The sequence below is a fragment of the Cheilinus undulatus genome, linkage group 20 (assembly GCF_018320785.1).
Source record: "Cheilinus undulatus linkage group 20, ASM1832078v1, whole genome shotgun sequence".
NCBI classification, from domain to species: domain Eukaryota; kingdom Metazoa; phylum Chordata; class Actinopteri; order Labriformes; family Labridae; genus Cheilinus; species Cheilinus undulatus.
Window position 1 is genome coordinate 12,040,656 of NC_054884.1, and position 19,183 is coordinate 12,059,838.

The 19,183-nt window shown below is 38.1% G+C and overlaps 1 protein-coding gene across 1 annotated transcript in view; it reads right to left on the reverse strand.

The window, feature by feature from the left end:
* LOC121528013 (transformation/transcription domain-associated protein) overlaps positions 1-19,183 on the reverse strand; it is a 136,132-nt gene that overhangs the window by 45,419 nt on the left and 71,530 nt on the right. The window contains exons 49-57 of the mRNA XM_041815111.1: positions 17,938-18,151; positions 17,595-17,774; positions 13,906-14,052; positions 13,497-13,616; positions 10,959-11,246; positions 10,515-10,652; positions 10,116-10,228; positions 7,810-7,945; positions 3,802-3,993 (exon numbers count right to left, since the gene is read on the reverse strand). Of these exons, the coding sequence (XP_041671045.1) occupies positions 3,802-3,993; positions 7,810-7,945; positions 10,116-10,228; positions 10,515-10,652; positions 10,959-11,246; positions 13,497-13,616; positions 13,906-14,052; positions 17,595-17,774; positions 17,938-18,151 (1,528 nt within the window). The remainder of the gene's footprint in view (positions 1-3,801; positions 3,994-7,809; positions 7,946-10,115; positions 10,229-10,514; positions 10,653-10,958; positions 11,247-13,496; positions 13,617-13,905; positions 14,053-17,594; positions 17,775-17,937; positions 18,152-19,183) is intronic.

The window sequence follows — 19,183 nt, forward strand, 5'->3', positions numbered from 1 at the left end:
TGATTCAGGTCCAACTTGTGGTTCCTTCCCACCATCAACCCCTTCTTTTTCTCTCTGATTTCCACCATCCAATCAAATTACAGGCAGAAGACCTCCCCTACACAATGCTGAGTAAACTACATTATGTGCGCCTCACAGGCAGCCAGTATCATTGCTCACAATCAGCGGAGCCAGTTGCTAAATCAAACTCTTGCCAGGCCAGCTGAAAGACGAGTAAAAATTGTGCTCTTTGTTGTTCGTTGCTCGTTTGTTAATAAAGATATGCTGCCTAGTTAAACTAAATCCACCCACAGGCCCCCCATAGCTACTGCAAACTGAAGCCAAGGCCCACCAGGAATAGAGCAAACGCATCTTCTTCTGCAGAGAAAAACTCTTGATGAAGTTCTCTGCTCCTCTTTAAAGAAGGATTTATGGTCGAGTTGCATCTGTGGCTACATCTAGGCTTATTGCTAGTCACTACTGTTTTCCAGCTTGCAGTAAAACTAAACCTACCTATAACTACTGCCTCATTCTCCTAAAATGACACTGACTGGTCAGGTCATTCTCGAATCAGGCACAAACTTTTCAGATAAGAGCTCTGCAAAACGCATATGATGACAGACATGGAATCTGGCCAATCCATATGCTTTGCAAGTTTGACAGTGAGTATAAATGGAAAATTCCTGCAAAAATGCCTGTAATACATCGAAGATTCAAACTCCAGTTTTAATTTTCATTGATTTAACTTTTCTGAAAGGACTTTAAATAACAGAACACTGACTAAAATCAATTTGGGAGAGGTAAAATGTGAACATGACTAAATAAAAACATATCACAAAGAGACAAAAGAGAAAAATGAGGAAGTTCGTTAAGGCATCTTTGGTTGAAAACTTCCTCTCTACGTGAGCCTCACATATTTTAGTTCCTCGATCCAGAGTTGGAAAGCAAATCCTAACTAAAAAGGGATGCTATTCCATTGCATTGCATTTCCTCCACTTTAGTATTGTTGTGGATTCAAGGAGCAACCAGTGTATGAACTTTTTTTGTTTTACAAGTAGAAACCAAAATACCAAACATGCATTCATCAGTGCATTGAGCTCTGAAATCTACACTTCTAACTTGAATTTTTGAAGCAGTGTGTTACTGGCAGATCTAAAGCAGCAGCCAAACAGCAAAAGCCTCTCCTGCTCAGAATGGCTCGCTTTTTTGTTTACACTTAGTATTTTGTGTTTCCAGGCTGGCTCTGCAGTCTGCTTCAAAGATTCAGTCCAGACAGTCAACCAGCTGCACTTAATCTTCCTAATATTCTGTCTACACGATACATCTCCACAAATTCACGCAACTAGCCAAATTTCTTGCTTAGTTTGCACTGTATTACACACATCTTGCCATCAGCCATCAATCAGGGACTTTCTTTTTAAAGAAACCTCATGTATATCATTTGTTTCTTTTTGTGTCTTTTTAAGGCTTTAGCTTTTAAGCTGCGCTCACATTAGGGTGTTTTGAAATGCTTGTAAGAGCCAACAAAAAAGCTTTCTGTTTCATCTCTCTACAGTATTTCTTGTTGTGTTCAGTGTGTGGGATAGCACAAAAAAATCAAAGCAACTATATCATGCCTTGCTGAAGTGAATAAAAGGGAAGCTAAAAAAAATAATAGTAAAAGGGTTAGAAAAAAGTTCATGCTTTAAGAGTGAATGGGAAGTGAGAGACGAGGAGAGCAGCATGAGGAGCTTTATGGACAATTAAACAAGAAAAAAGGTGAAAGAAAAACGGCAGCAAAGGGAAAAATGGGGTCAAAGGCTACAGCATTAATGTACAAAATAACCGTGTAAGAGTGTGAGGTAAAACCTTGAAAAGTAAGACACATAAAAGGATAAAATGAAAGAAAAAGAGTGGAATAATAAGAAAAAGAGGACTGTTACTGTCACAGTACTGACAGGCATGATGACAGAAGACATACTGCTGCTGTCTTCTTTTAGGTCACTGGCTTAACACTCATACTGAGAAATCCCTGGGGCTTGAAAGCCTCCACAACGAGATGGATCAAAGTGGCCGAACATATTTACCTCTAAGGACAGGTAGACCTTAGGAGCTCTGACACAGCTGTGAGAAAAACAAGAGCTAATTTTGGGCCTACTTGATCAAATAATTAGAAGAAGAAACTCACCATTTTAACAGGATTTATACAGAAAATCTGTCATAAAATGAATTCAATATTTTTTAATACCTTTTGCAAGACCCTCCTCATATATTTTAAGAACACAATCATCTTTGATTTCTAACTAGGAACACTAGTAATATGCTAAATGTATGTTTTGTAATGACTTTAAAATAAAAATAAGTTAAGTATCAGCCTTAGCCGTCGCTCCAACATCTTCTCCTCCAAATATTTCTGATAAAACTTGCAGAACTTCTTATGAAAATCACAGAATATTACTTGTGATTATAACTAAATAAATAATATATAATAAGTAATGATAAATAAAACTAAAGAATTAATTTTCACTAATTTACTTTTCAGCTTTTAATACTTTAAGACCCTGCAGACACCATGATATAATGAAGATGCAACAGAAATCCTAACAATGTAGCATCAATTCCAAAAGAATGATTTTGCAGGGAAACCCATTATATCTTCCTGTGTTACTGTGGTATGGAAAAAAAGACCGGGAGATGAGAAAATGGGAAAATGATAAGCGAGGGCTTCTATCTCATTCTGTGAAAAAGAAGCCTCATCGATCGGCCCAAAGCTGCTTTGTGAACATGTAATCAATCATTCCATTATAACTACTCATCAATCAATATTAATGCCAAGCCTCATAATCGATAGTGTGGGTGATAATCCATTGATCGTCAGTCACAGCTAAGAGCTGGGATTTGATGATAACTTGATTCAGATGGTATTTGAGCCCGTGTGCGTATTTGCAGAGTCTGGGCTGCTCATTCTCCGAGGCTCATGGAGTCGTGAATATGAGATATAGAGTTTGGAATGGAGATTTACAACAGGCCGCTTGGCTGGGCAGAGGAATAAATAGCTTGTTTTCCCTCGGCCAGGGTAAATAATTGGACTGCACATATGCAAGCACACGCACAGCCAAAAACCACACACACACCAACAAAGAACGTAGTCACCCAATTCAAATAGAAAAGATAAATGTAGCGAATCAGAGCTGTGCAGAAGACTTAACCCCCCCTGCCCTAAAATCAAATCTCCCAAAACAAAATAAATTAGGCAATACAATATTTTTCACAATTATCTGTTAATATCAGCTGATGGCCCATTTCTAACCTTCATTCAGAGTGTCCCATTCATCATGTAAATGTAATTCTGCTGCAGGTATTTAATCAAATGGTATCTGATGGCAGGGAAGTAATTACAGCCATTCTAAACTCACTCTCTATTCTTCTCGCTCTCTTTCTCACCCCGTTTTGTTCACTTTCTCCTTTTTTTTTTTTTAAATTTCCACCCCGTTGGTCTACCTTCTTTTCACCGTCTCCATTTTCATCTCTGCTCTGTTCTATTGTAATCTCTCACAGTGAAATCAAAGAGGCTCAAAGGTTTTTGATTTCTTTTTAATCATCCATCTCAATTCTACAAAATGGAGTGAGAGAGTGAGATAGAGGCCGTTATCAGAGTTACTCAACAACACAATGTCTCGAGGCTGCTGATGATCTCTTGACATGAATCTCTTTAAGTGCTGGAACAATAAACTGACTTCCTGTTGCAAGTCTGCCTGGTTTCCTGACTTCTGCCTCATTCTTAAATTGAAGCCTTTCAGCAAAACATAAAAAAAAAATCTCTTCATGTATTTTTATACTGACCTGAAGGAGAGGCGTGTGCACGTGGGAGACGATGTGAGGCAGCCTCCTCCATTCACGGATGGCCAGGCTGGAGGCCATCTCCACCAGCCGCTCGATGAAGTTGAGCTGCTGCTCCTCAGGGTGGCAGATGGCAAGGTAGCCACGGTGCATGTTCACCTTCCAGGCCATCTCCTTAGGACAGCTCAGCTCCACCTGCACATGGAAACGGAAATTCAATTTGAGCACTGGCCTAAGTATTTATACCAGCAAAAGTCTTTGGTTACAAAACTAAGCTTGGTATGCTTTTTTTTCCTGAAGGATTACAAACAACATCTTACAAAGTTAAACCTGGTTTAAATAAATTTAGCAGATTCTGATTTTATTTCATTACTTTGGTAATTCTGTCTTTTTTTTCAAATGAGTGATGAGATTAGATATGCAGAATTTCTTAAAAAGTCACTGGAGCATGTCTCTAAACCTGCATGTCACTGATCTTTCTTATAAACAGTGTAAGACTCAAGTCTGACCATATAAACAATCACACTATTCCAACAGCTGACTTCTTCTTTCCATTAAAAACCCTCTTTGAAACAGCTCTTAGGTGACTCGCTGCCATCTTCAAACAGATGCAACACAAAAGATATCCACCTGCTCAGACATCGGTGCACAGCACATTATCGCCAGTCATTAGGGTTGAAAACAGCCGTAGTATTACACATAATGAAATACAACAATCAAATTATCAATACAGTAAAAATAAATTCACGATCAGGGGCTTGTATTGGCAACAGCAGGGGTTTTAATGTCTGCCACCAAGACTACTATGTATTAGGGCTGAACAATTTGGGAAAATAATCTGATTGCGATTATTTTTTACCTAATATTGCGATTGCAATTTGATACGAAGTTATTTCTTTAAGCCATTCTGTACCATAGCCAACACAATATCAGATTAAGCTAGGGCTGAACAATTTTGAAAAAAATATCTTAATTCTGATGATTTTGACTCATATTGCAAATTGGATATAAATTGTTGTGTTGAAGGGAGTGCTCATTTTTATGTCACTCTATTGCACTAATATTGCACTTCTGCAATTTGAAAATTGCAGCAGGCCATATTGTGATTTAATCTCATTTACGATTAATTGCCCAGCCCTACTATATATCTTCCCATTGTTAGTTTTACAATAGGTGGAACTAGGGACCTTTTGAGGCAGTATGTGTATTTCAGTCGCAAGAACCAGGATCTAAATTTAGTTCTAGGGTAGAAAACCTACCCCTTGAAAAGTCCCTCCTTCCTTCCAAAGGCTCAGGAACTAGGGAGCTGCAGCACTTAATGTTTCTGATTGTTACTAGGTCAACAACTCTGCCAACGACTCTCAGGTGAAAACCCAGGTTATCAGCATTCTAACTGACAAACATTTCTCTTTTGGGCCCAGTCAATTTTACAACTGAAGCCTTTGAGGAGAGACAAAATGTCTTCGAGAACCTTAACTAAGTCCATTCTTTCACCCACATGACATTGAGACAGCAGCAGTAATCATATCAGGATGATGCTGCAGTTTGTCCTTAAAAACAAAAAAAAAGTGCTGGAGTTTGTGGTATATCATGGTATACTGTATGTTATCACAGTAAACATGAGCTCCTTAGTGATGGGCATGTGATTCTCGGGATGCTTTTCTGAGCACAACACCTGCACCAAGTATCATAAGTTAAAAATGAAATCAAATTGACTGATTGTGGCTTTTTTTTTTCCTTTAAACCTTACATACATATCAAAAATAAAAAAGGAGTCATTTCTTGGTTATTTGATTTTGTTTCAGAAACAAAAATAAGAAAACAGACTGTTTTTTAGCGTTTGATTTGGAAGAACAAGCCATTTTTCATTTATTTGTTAGTCAAATATCAACTGAATGAATGGAACACGGATTGCCAAAGGTAGATTCTTCTATGTGTGTTGTCCTATTTTCTTTAACAGTAATTGAGAATCAGCTTGTTTCTGGATTTTGGATTTCTCATTTCAAATTAAAAAAAAACAAAAAAAATAACTGGCTGTAAAATACACCAACCCTCTCTACTTTGTGTTGGCTTATCAGTGCTTCGCATGTAAAGCATTTTAAAAGAGCAGTAGCTCATACTTCTGGTTGGATATTCACTGATAACGGTGGACAGGTGTATGTCTGTCAAACCTATCAAACATTCAGTCACTGCAGATAAAACTGTCTCAGTCTCTACTGTTTTAGGGTTGGTTCATTTCAGTGGGGATTGCTTCTTCTGGGGGCCGGGTAGGGGCCATCTGGGTGATGACCTCTCCTCTTGAACTTGTGAATTTCAGCATTCACAATAACATGTTTATTCCCTCTTTTGAGATATCCTGACTGGACTGAGGACAGTCACTGTTGTTTACAGCCAAAAAAAGGACACAGATAAATTTAGAATGGGTGACATATTGATGACGTATTTCCCTTTTGTGTCTCTGCTGGGTATCAGGACGTGTTAGTGTTTACATGACAAAAGATATGTGGATAAAAAAAGCCCCAGACCCCAAAAGCAAGAGGTCTGAGTAATCTTTTGTGAGCTGTTGCAGAAAATGAAAAAAAGAAATGTAAAAAGGGTCTTATTTGTGCATGGCGTGCTGTTCGTCCTGTGTGATATTTAGCCTATGATGTCAAGAAGAATAGCGTACACTTCTAAAAGCTTTAATAATGTGGCAGTTTTAATTAAATGTAAACATCTAAAAGGAAAGAGCCTGTGACACTTTGCTTGCATAATTTAGCACTCAGACAAATACACAACAATAGTGGTTCCATTTCATTCTGTGAATGGGTTCAGCAGGACTTTTGTACTGATGACTAATCATCTCAGTGAGTCTGACAAAGAGGAAGAGGATAGGAAAGGCCTTGTTATTGATTAAAACGCTGAGTGCATTAACGCTACACAAACAATAGCCCAAAGGGGGGCCTGCTACATCAAATCTGTGGGTTGCTGTTGAGTGTTTATAAATGAGTGAAAGAAATCAAATGAGAAGAGGAGCAGTGCAAAAAGCAAGAGAAAGAGAAAGCCTAGGTGTGTATTTGTGTGAGATCCTCAGAAGTGCTGGAGAAAATTACAGTGATCGGTCAAAGCGCACCTATCAAGGGGGACACTTGATGAATATCCCGGAGACAGGACCGCCCTTATCAAGAGCCAGCTTTAATTGAAAGCGGGGACATTTGGACTTCGCCTCAGAGGTGGCGAGAGGTGGGTAGGCAGGAAACCGGAAGCCTTGCGCCTTTCCTCCTCCAATAAAACAAATCACCCTGCAGCAGATGCCGAGGTAATTATTCATGCACGCGCCTGTCGTAAATATTCGCCGCTAAAACCAGAGCAGCAGAGTGAGGGATAAGGAGGTAGAAGTGGTTGAAGAGAGTGTGATTGTAACAAAAAGAAGTAAAAAAAAAAGAAGTTGGAAAAGTAAAAGACAGAAGAAGAGGAATGGCAAGACGCTGAAGGAGGGAATGAAACACAGAGGAGAGGATATAGCGGAGCTGGAGCTGCCGTCCAGACAATTTAATTAGGTGTCACCTTAGGACAGAGCGGCTCAATGGATTGGTTCCAAGTCTCCTTGAAAGAGCAAAGCAGGAGTATTTGTTATATGTCAGGTGCTATCACACGCTCGCCACCCGTCTACACTTTGTTTTAGGAAACATGAGGCCAATAAATTAACAAGCCAAACGGCTGAGCTGCATTTCCACAGCTTTATGGCTGACTCCCAATATCAAGTTACTCTACTCTACTCTGACATGAAGCCTGGGAATAAAATGAAAAAAGTAGAGCCAAGCCTCTGGTTCACTGGGTTCAAAGCTGGAGGCTCCACTGAGTCTGTGATTGAGTTAGTGAGAATTTGGGCTCATAGTTTCTATTTTCTGTCTAACTGTTATTAGGTTTGCTGCAACCTTTGGGAGACGGTGAGGGTGAAACTGTGTGTGTTTATGTGTGTAGACATTCATAAATGGATATACTCTTACATGGTGACTGCACACTGCTCACCTGTACCAGAGCCTCCTTCATGGCAGCCCAATTGGACACCCTCCAAGCACACTCGAGCATGAGATAAGGGTTTGAGTGGCCTTTGGATTGAGCGTATTCGGTCAGCGGTTCCCACTGGTTCAATTCCTTAGAACAGCTGGACACAAGGACACGGGAGATGAAAAGTTTAGACATCTTTATCCATGCTTGTAAATTTTAAATGGATGCACTACCTTAAGACTCAGTAATTTATTACAGCTGCTTTAAAAGTATGACTCACATTTTGTCTCATGGAGCACTCACAAAGAGAGGTCTTCTTGGGTAAAATTCTGCGTTTAATTTAAAAAATCCCCTTTACAGTTTTCTCATCTGCATTGTTTCATCATACGTCCAATCTTATTGGTTTTTATTCCTTGTGTTTTTGTTACTTATTTTATTGCTTTCTTTTCTTTAGCTGCTTTTGTCTATTTGTGTCACTTTTACATCAAATTTATTTTATTTCTATTAATTGCTCTAATAACTGTAATTCTTATTTGTTGATTTTATTCATTATACTGCTCTTAACCTTTGTTTGAATATTCTTTTCTCTTTTTTTTTGTTGTATTCTTTTTGTTTCAAATGCCTTATAATGCTTGCATTACTGCTATAAAATAATATCTTTTGTTTCAATTTAAGTCGCTTTTCTTTAATCTTATTGCTTTAATCAGTTTTCCTGTTTTTATCTCTTAATATTTTTTTAATTTTTATTGATATTTTATTTGATTGCTCTGATGAATTAATATCAATTGTTGTTTAGTTCTATGGCTTGAATCACTTTAATCCTTTTTTAAATGTCAACATTTGCTAAAATAACTTTTGTCTCTTTTTATTGCTTTTGTCTTTTCTTACTGGTTTTATCTGCTTTGCTGCCTTGAGCTCTCTAAACTGTATTTTTATTTGATTATTTTTCTAACTTATTTTGTAATTGCTGTTTAGTTTTATGGCTTTAATGCTTTAATTCTTTTGTAAATGTCCTTGTTTTGTAATTATTACTTTATCGCTGTTATTTATTTTAGCTGCTTTGTTCTATTTTGCAATTTTAATCTTTCTATTGTGTATTTTTATTTGATTGTTTTTTATAACTCCTTTTTTGCTGTGTAGTTTAATGGATTTAATCCTTCTTGAATGCTCTTTTTTCTTCTTTATTACTTTTATCAAATTTTATTGCGGTTTATTTTTAGTGCCTTTATCCGTTTTAACTGCTTTTAACTTCACAAAATATATGATCTCCTCAGTTTCTTTCTTACATTGTTTACTAAATTATTCATGTTTTTTCTGCTTGTATCTGTTTCACTGATTCATCTTCTTTAAATGTATTTGTTTTATAAAATTTTGCTTTTATTTCATTGCTTTCATCCATTTTACTGCATTACATTTTTTTTTTGTACTTTTGTTTCTTAATGGTTCCATCCCTAATTGTTGCGTTTATATAGTTTTTCTGCCCTGCCCCCTTTTTCCCATCTCTATCTCTTAATTGCTTTCATTATGTTATATCTTTGATCCTCCTGATCTTAATTACTGTTGTTTAATTCTTGTGTTGTTTGCGCTCTTATGATGTCTGGACCATCAGCTCATTTGATATTTTGTTTCTTTCTCATGCCTGCATTTGCTTGTGTGTGCTTGTGCCTTTTGTTAACCCTTGTTTTTGCAGAGATGCAGTTATCATAGTTATTGTCATAGGCCTAGCAGGATTCCTGAGCTGATGACATAATTGTGTGTTCTGATTTAATCAAAAATGATGCGCAGTAAGACATAACCTTCATGAGCCTAAAGTCAGTGAATATCTGACCCTATGTAAAATAGCACTAATGGCTTTTAAATAGGCAGACATACAGCAGGGAGAGTCATTTGGTTCTGCAGGGAGGCACAGTTGTTGCCCTAGACTGTGGTGAGATGTTATTAAGAAACTATTTGTGTCAGATTCATAAAAAGAAACTGGAATTGATTGAAATTTCCCACTGACATATATGTTTTCCTTTTATTAACAAGAATAAAAGTCAAGCTTTCTAAGAAAAGAAGTGTTATGGAAGAATTCATGGTTAAATGTAAGAAAACTATTTAGTATTTACATTCAGCATTAGTGCTCCTAATTCTATATTGTATTGTGTGCAGTCCCTGAACTGAATGTTCTCTGCTTTCCTCTCTAAAACTGGTTCAGCAAATAAACATACACACAGATAAGGCAATGAAGTAAAATCTACAGAGGCTCGTGCTATTCTGGCTCTCTCTGTGAGTAAAGTAGACCACCCTCTGGGATTGCAGCATCTTTTGTGTTCCAGAAATCTTACCGTATCCAGTGATCCTCCCACAGCTGGTACTCAGTGAAGATAGCTTGGGAGACGTTACTCCTCTCATGCTCCTTTCTTGCCTTCTCCATTGCTTTCTCGTAACTTTCTTGGGCCTGAGCAACACATGAAATTTTTTAGTTTAAAGCTTTTTGTAGCTAATAAAATTTTTATCAGAACAACGTGTCTGCCTTGATGCAACTTTCTGCAACATTTGTCTGTTCTTATTGATGTATCAGAACAAAATATTACAAACGTATCACAGAACCGTGCTTAAAAGCAACACAAATAAAAGTCTCATCAACGATATAACAGCATGGTTGGGATGTCTTACGTGTATTTTGTGATCAACCCAATAAAATGACAACAGTTGAAAGTGCTTTCTTCCAGCTTTACTCTCACCTGTTCAAAGAAGCCATGCTGCTCATATGCAATGGCTGTAGCCGTTTCAGGGAACTTGCATCTCTTCTGCCACAGGCCAGCCCACATGTCCTCCTCTTGGAGCAAAGAGTAGAGCTCTGCTAGGGAGTCCAAAATCTCCTACAGAATAGTAGAAGAAAATATGACCAATGAAAGACTATAACAGGGGATTCTGTCATGATCAAACTGTAAATTTAGTGTGGACCGCTCTGCTAATGAGGTTTAATGAGGATATTTCCCAACTTAGACATGAAGCTACAACACAAAAAACAAATTTAAATAAACAGCAAATAAACAGTGACAGTTACATTAAGCCAAGCCTCAAAGATTTTGCCATCTGATAATATTTTAAAGCATTAGTAGGATCTCATAAAAATATATTTGTTATCAGAAACAAGGGAAATCAAGTAAATCAAAATGTATTACCTGTTGTGGTGGTGTGATGCTCTCTTGCTCGTAGAACTCTGTGCTCTGCTTTGGTTTGCTGTGCAGGCTGAGGCCCTTTTCAAAGGCCTGCTGCTCCAACATCAGTGTCGAACGCAGCCACAGGTTGTGTGTCTTCCCCAGGTATTTGAGCACACAGGGCCTGATGGGAATAGGAGGCACACACTGGGACATGGCCTCCACAAAGCAGTTAAGTGCACTGGGCTGGCAGTCCCTCTGGGCCTGGTGGCTGCCGCTGCACAGGAAGGGACTCATTTCCCCTGACAAAGCCTAAAGAGGAGAGACAGAGAGCTCATAAACTAAAAATTTTCACTTTAGCAGGGGTGAACTGATATAGCATATTGATAAAGGCATTCTGTTGCATGTATATGGAGCAATATGATGCCTTTTTCCAGTAAAAGTGCAGCTAAGCCACAGGAAGAGTGACTGGAAAGGGACAAATAATCAGTTGTTTGCAGCCCTTGTATGTGCTTCGTATGAAACATTATCAACTTGTCATTGTAATATATAATAAACATGATTTATTTAAAAACTGTCTGAATCAAAAGCAGCTAGAGCTGTAGAAAAGAGTTTTAAAATTGAAGTTCACAATTTATGTCAATCATATTAACCCATATTGAACACAATCAAACTATTCAGCACTGTACTTTTATCTAAGGCCATTCAAAAATTGTGTAAAAAGCTCTGTTTTCATGTTTTATCTGCAAAGTGCTGATATTTGCAATCACAGCCACTTAAAAACAAATAGAATAGACTGTGTGTGTGACAGCGGGGTTAGTGCTCTGATAATCATGACTGACACACACTCAGAAATAAATGATGCAGTGGTAATGAATATAATTTTCACTGCCCGCTGACAGCATGGAATAATTAATGCCTTGATGGTCATTTAAATTAGGCTGGTGGAGGAGAAGGCCAATATGTGAGCAGAAGTTAATTCCTTCCTAAGAAGAATGTATTTTCTGTCATTCCAATGTAATAGTCAGGGCTGGGATATAAAGCCTGAGCAGCAGTAATCACTCCATTCTCAGCAGAATTGATATGGTTTAATATGCAGACAGGAAGCAGGCATCAGAGTAAGCACTTGTGACATATTAAGTCACTCCAAGCCTTTGATGAGAATGCCATTATTTTGAAGCCATCTTACTATTGACAGCATCTTTAAGAGCTCAATCACTTCATATCAAAGCATTTCAACAAGTAGCAATAAACTCCATATGCATTTGCTTCATTACGCTCATTACGGCTTTCTGTGCTTGGTTTTCTCGTTTCCAGATTTAGCATAAATAAATCTGTTCTCCTTTAGTGGAGACGCAAATTTAGAGACATAAATGTGGTGGCCAAGGTTAGGTCACTGTCTGCTCCTTCGAAAAGATACAGAAATGGATATAAGGAGCAGATGAATGTGTGAAAAAAGAACAAAGTGCAAAAAAAAAAAAACATAGTTTGAAGTAAAAATATATGTGTTTATATATTATACATGTTTATCTCTAAATACGACATTCACAGGATCTAAGATTCTTAGTAATGAGCAATGTTGGATTGAAGCTCTGAACATGCAAATTGAACATTTCTTGGATTTTTCCACTTAAAAAGTTAATATTAGAGAAATATTATTAGTGCAAAAGTGTATGCAACTGCATGAATAGATTAAAAATACATATAGAGATCAGCAAATATTGAGCCTAAAAACTTGGTAATTATCACTCGATATCACAGCATCTGAGCAGGTAATTAGCATCTTACTATGAAATTGGAATTACTCACATAATTTCCTTTTTAATGAGTCCTTATTGTTAAGTCACCTTTTAACCGCTTTCTCCCTTATTGTGTCATAGTCATGCATTTACAGGGGAGCTCATTTGATTAAATTAAATAAAAGGTCCATAATATATGACAGGTGAACAGCAAGGCTGGGCTGATTACACCAGATAAGGCCTCTAAGGTCTGAGCTCAGGCCCGTGCCTCAGGCATGCAGATCCCCTTACAAAATGTAGGGTGATCAGCAAAGTCGCATAAACAGACAGCTAACTGAGATCCCTTCCTGAGTTGTAATTGTGGATTTGTGTGTATTATCAGCTTTTTGAGCAATAACACTTTGCAGAAAAATCATAATCCTTTTCACACCGTAAAATCGGGTGTATAACCTACACTTTTAAAACCTTTTTTTATTCCATTTAAAAATTTGGCTGTGGCTCATATACTAGTATAAAGTGCTAAGTCATGCAACACCATCGGCCCAAGCGCATTCAGCTGCCACAGTCACACACTGCACGAGATCCAAAGTGAAAGATTAGAAATATTAGAGTACTTTTATCATAAAAATCCTAGTAAAGTCACCAAGGTGAATGCATTTTTCTTACAGAACATTCCAAATTATGGAAAGTAAAACTCAAACAAATGCATCACTTTTTCGTGCTTAGCAAAACTAAAAGCATAATGTGCATATAACTGAAGTTAGGTAACTAGTGCATATTTTCTCTGAGTGTAACAGCACAGAGGTCTTCATCTGTTACTCACATGCTGCTGCCTGTCAGAGAGGATCTTCCAGAGGCGAGGGAAGAGCTGCACCCACGTCCTCTCGGCCAGTGGCGTGGAGATGTGACAAAGCTGAACCAGAGCGTTCAGAAGGGCCCCAGTCTAACACAAAGCATAGGAAAAAAGTCAGCTGCTGACTCGACAAGGCAGCGGTTTTTAATCCCTGTCTTCAGGGCTCAAGACTACTGCTGATTCACTATCATACTGCGTGGTTAATTGTTTTCCCCTAGTATCTCAGGTCAGAATCACTTCCTGATGTTACAGCTAGAATAAAAACCAGCAGGACTTGATCATAAACAACTTCTACACAGAAAGTCTAAAAACTTTAAGACTACACTTCTTTACAGAGAGTAGTAGCCTCCGGGTATTTGGGAAAAGTTCCCAAACTTACCTTGACCTCCCGTAGTGAGTCCAGAAACTTGTCATGGCGGTTTGTGAGCATGTGCAGCTGGTTGCCTGCATCTCTTTCAGACTGCTCCTTACTCTTTGGGATGGTTGTCTGGTCACCTGGAGCTAACTCTATGTCTATCTCCACATCCTGTAAAAAGCGCAAAGGAAGAAAACAAATGTCTTAATAGCTTTGACATTAAGTCTAAACTTTAAATTAAAGTGATTTGACATTTAGCACTGAAGATTTGTATGTAAGGTGATGGACAAAAAAAGACAAGTTTTAAAGACAGATTTAAACCAAAAATTAAGAGGGAATCCTGCCTGGGACCACCATATGTAACTCACTTCTGGTGGGATAATTACTGTAAACCTTCAGTTAAAAGTCAAGAGTCTTTGTTACTTTAGTCTGTGAGTGTTCCCAGCATATATTTTGGGTTGGGGTCAAAAAAAAAGAAAAAAAAAAAAAAAAAAGAGAGAAGCCTTCATTTTAGAAGCCTAAAATTTTGCATGAGACTGAAAAAAAGTGTTATTGTAACCTTTTTAAATTGTAGCCAGCCAGTGTTGGCTCCATTACTACGGCAGTAATCTGAAGTTACTGAAGAATAGGAAGCTGCTTTTCCTATTTGGTGACGCCATTACAGTAACAGAACACTAAAAACGCTGGATACTTTTCCCAAAATAGGTAACGACCACAAATGTAACTGAACTTTCTAAGTTTTTTCCAAAGTAAATGTATTTGGTAAGAAATAAAAGAAGTATGAAAACAATAAGTGGTACACAGGGGTATAACTTCACTTTATTAGACCAGCGGGCCCATTTAGAGCAACAAAAACTGCTTTACAACAGCTACAGTAACTCTCAAGGGACATAAGGTGAGGCAAACAAAAATTAGCCCTGGTAGCACTGGTTAGCCACATTCTGTTCTACAGTCTATGGTTAACATACGTTGTTTGTGACGATACCCGAGAGCGAAGATTAGCCTGCTAATAAGAAAACAGGTGACTGGAGACACGCTTAAGGTCCCTCTGTGATTTGTGATTTTTTAATAGTAATTATGATTAGCAAGTCCTCAAACACATTCATAAGGTTGTGTGAGTATCTCAGTAGTGCAACTACTGTAAAATCCAGTGGCAAACTGGGAGAAAGATCATCATGTAAAAACACACAGGCTGATGATCAGTCAGGTGTGAGATTTTGTCTCAGAAATACCTTTATTATTTTTCCCTCCTTGATATAAACAGCAAGAACACAGTGGTTTGTTGTAGTCAGTGGGAGAGGAAGAAAGCTTATCCATCGCCAAGAACAGCACTTCTAATCTCACAGTGTAACTACCCATTACATGCTCCAACTAAACTAGTTGCCAGAGAGCTCTGTGCTGAAAACAACATTGAGCTCACGCTAGCTCAGCAGACCAAGAGGGATCTTCTCCATCCAAACAGAAAGGTTTTGATTTAAAATCACCACCAGCTCCATGATTTGGAAGCCAGGAATAAGAGTATTTGTAAGTTAACTTTGTTTTCACACACCTTGAAGGCCCGGCTACCCACGCACATTTACTGTTTCTAGATGTTATTTATTATTTAACACAATTCAGCCCCATATTTAAACCTCTAAATTACTATCAAATTTAAACCTTTGTCCTGGCATTGTCTGAGTAGATTTTACACTTTTTTACCGACAGATCCTAGAGTGTCAGCGATAACGGTTATCGCTCTGATTTGAACCACTGGTTCTCCACAGGGCTGTGTCCTCTCACCTATTTCATATATTCTGAACTCTGATGACTGCAGAAGTTCCCAACCAGGAAAAAATGTTCTGAAGTTGATACAGTCATAGTGAGTCTGTTATAGGGGAGGACACAGCACCTGGACCAGTGGTGGATGATTTTATTCAGTGGTGTGATGATTCATTTTTAACATTAATGTCACAAAGACCAAGGACATTTGCACTGATTTAAAGAAACTCAAACCCACCCCTTTTAACAACAGGGGGGAGACTATGGAGCATGTTCCCAGCTATAAGAACCTCGGTGTCATCATTGACAATAAGCTGTCTTATAACGAAAATACTGATGGTGTAAAAAAACAAAACAAAACAAAAAAAAATCACAGAAGTGACTGCACTTCCTCCGGAAGCTCAACCAGTTTGGGGTGTGCAGCAAACTGTTTTATCACTCTATGGTTGAATCTGTCCTAACTTTTGCCATAATCTCCTGGTTTGGCAGCCTCTCATTAGGAGATAAAAAGGTTAGAGGTTAGAACATATTGTCAAAGTTGCCAGTGAAATCATTTTACTAATTATTTTGATAAGAGGGTAAAATCTAAGGCTCAGGACATCATACAGTGGCCTGATCTTCCTCTTGATGCTGAATTTGAGCACATACCTTCTGGCAGGAGATTCATATTGCCAAAGGCTAAATCCAACAAGATGAAAAATTAATTCATATCTCAAGTCAGTACACGAAAATAAAACTAAACAAATATTATGCACTTCATTTTCACCACAGATGTCTAAAGATGTCTTTTAACAATGGTTCTGCCTTCAGTTGTCTTTTATTGTATTTTTGTGTTTATGCATTTCAGCTTTGTTTCTGAATTTGTGTGACTGTTTCTAATGTTTCATGTTTTACCTGGCTGCAAAGCTAGTTTCCCTCGGGGACAACAAAGTTGAAGTTATGTTATTGACATGCTTCGTTTATCAACTGTTGGATTTGTTGCTGTTAAGAGGACTAGATCTGAAGAAAATACTGAAATAGCTTGGAACAATGTTCTCAACTGGTGGGTTGGGACCCAAAAGTGGGTCGCGAAGCCCTTTTCAGTGGGTCGCAGATGTGTGCCTTGGTCAAAAATTGTGCCAAATTGTCAATGAGACTCTATCAAGCATGCATGTTTTGTCCTGTTTCATTGTTTTGTTGCACCTTGTGTACTGTCTTGGGCCCAAGTTCTACTATTTTTTATTAAACACATCTAATTGACCAAAAAGACCTCCAAAATTTGGGTCTCGATTCTCCCTGAAGAGTTGATGGTGTGTCGCATGACTCAACCAGTTGAGAACCACTGGCTTAGAACATTATATGAACTTTAAGTGTTATTTCCTCTCACACAGCCACAGCAACTCTAAATGTGTCCATTAATAAAAGTAATGAAGCCAAAAGAAGTAACACTAAAAGTACCCTCCCATGTAACTGGCTACTTCAATAATGTATCAGTTACTTTTTAATAATACTAATTTGCAGTTTGTGCCCATCACTGCTGCCAGCATGGGCATTTACATTCTCCCTGTCCTTTACAGAAGCACACATTTCTTTAGTCTTTAACATGCAAGACACTCTGGGATGCCTTACTTGCATTCTGTGGATTTATGTTTATCCATTGAGCTCCAGTTTTGTGTTTTCTTTCTTCTTGCTCTCTGTCCTCTTCCCTTTTTTTCTCATACAGAATATTTATTTTTCAAGTGTCTAACTGCTTCTTGTCCTTGTTTATGTTAAGCAAACTTGTCATCTGTGTGGCGCTTGAGAGATTTTCTCCTCTGAGATAAACTATAAAAACACATTTATATTTTAACATCTATAGACACACCCAGCTGGAAAAAGGGACTCTGTGTTTTATTTGGAGTTTTATGACATGAGAGAATGCATTTCACTTGATGTATTGAGACTAGTATGTGTGTTTGTCTCTGTCTGTGTCCCACCTCCTCCTTGGTCTCACTGTTCTCCCTCTCTCGTGGCTCCTGCTTAACATGCGTCGCCATGGCGAAGGCAGCGCGGTCATGGCTGTCGGCCAGGTTGATGACGTTGGTGATAGACGGCAGCATGGATCCTTGGCAGCTGGTGCCGATGATGGTGTTTCGTTCACACACTGCCAGTAGCAGCTAAGACGCACACACACAAACAAAAGATCAGTGACAGTAAACGACATGACAAGTGACGGGCATGACAAGAAGCTAACTGAGACTAAAAAGGCTTGTCATGTGAGTCAATAATATATTTTTTTTCCCTGTTGGATAAAAGGCTCAGGAGACTTGGGTTGTTTACCTCAATGCACTGTTTGATCCAAAAGTGGCTGCCCATGGCCTCCCAGTTCTGAGAGCAGCAGATGTAGAGCAGCCTCTCGTAGACGCGCCGCTTCATGGAGGCATCAAAAACTTCAAAGAACTTTGCTCTGATAAGAGGCTGTGTGCAGCGAAGCCCTGAGAGGAAGGCTGGCTCCAACTTGGATGTGATGTCACTTCCTGAAAGGCTCTCATCCCTGAATAATGTGATAATAAAAAGGTTAGAAGACAAAGTTTAAAGCTTAAAACTTACATGATTTGTGAAGGCAGCTTACATCCATTCTTTTTGATGATGAAAACTGAATTCGCTTAAAAATCTGCCATAAATAAAAGTTGCCACAGTATTGATGCAACAACTGTGAAAACAAGCCACTGAAAGCAGAATAATGGGAGCAATTCTACAAGTACAAAGCCTAGTGTAATCAAGTTCTGTTGAGAGAATATCACACATGCTGATTTAACTGTGCAGACTGTTTAGAAGGTATAATAAGATGTGCTGATTTAAGTCAATAACCCATATCTCTGGAGTAATCCGGGGCATTGAAAATCTTGATTAAACCCTCTGCTTCCAAGTGATACTGGCTATGAAACTTTTAATAATTAAATCTTTAATAACACAAAGACAGATAAGAAGTTATCAAAGCTTGTTTTCACTGCTACTGTGATAGACCAGATCATGATATGCCACTCTGCCACAAACTAAGAGGTAAGAAAAGATCATTTCTATGTTTAATCTATGCTTTCGCAATTCTGGGGATGAGATGAAAAAAGAGATCTTCAGAAAAAAAAAAAAAATTACTTGTATTAAGAAAACAGAATATGTTCAACTGTATGGACGAATGTCTGCCTAGGACTTTCGTAGCCACTAGTAAAATTAGGATAGCTTCCCACATTTGAAATATCAGAGGACAGTAACTAGTTTCTTTACCATTATAATAATCAATTTATCCTCTAATTTCCTCTGGTAACTGAAGACTTTATTCCCATGCTGCTTATATTCATAATACAAATAATGACTAAGGTTTATTTACTATATGACAAGCAAGGAAAGACTCTAAAATAATTTAAATACTAAGGTGATCTGTGTTAAACATTCAAAAGAGCTACAGCTTGTTTAAATGGCTGTCAGTGAACACTGAAGATCACTGAGGTGTGAGGAGATGGGAGTTTAACGCAGCACATTAGGTGAAATTAAGGATCTTTCATGTGGAGACAGTCAGGCATTAGAC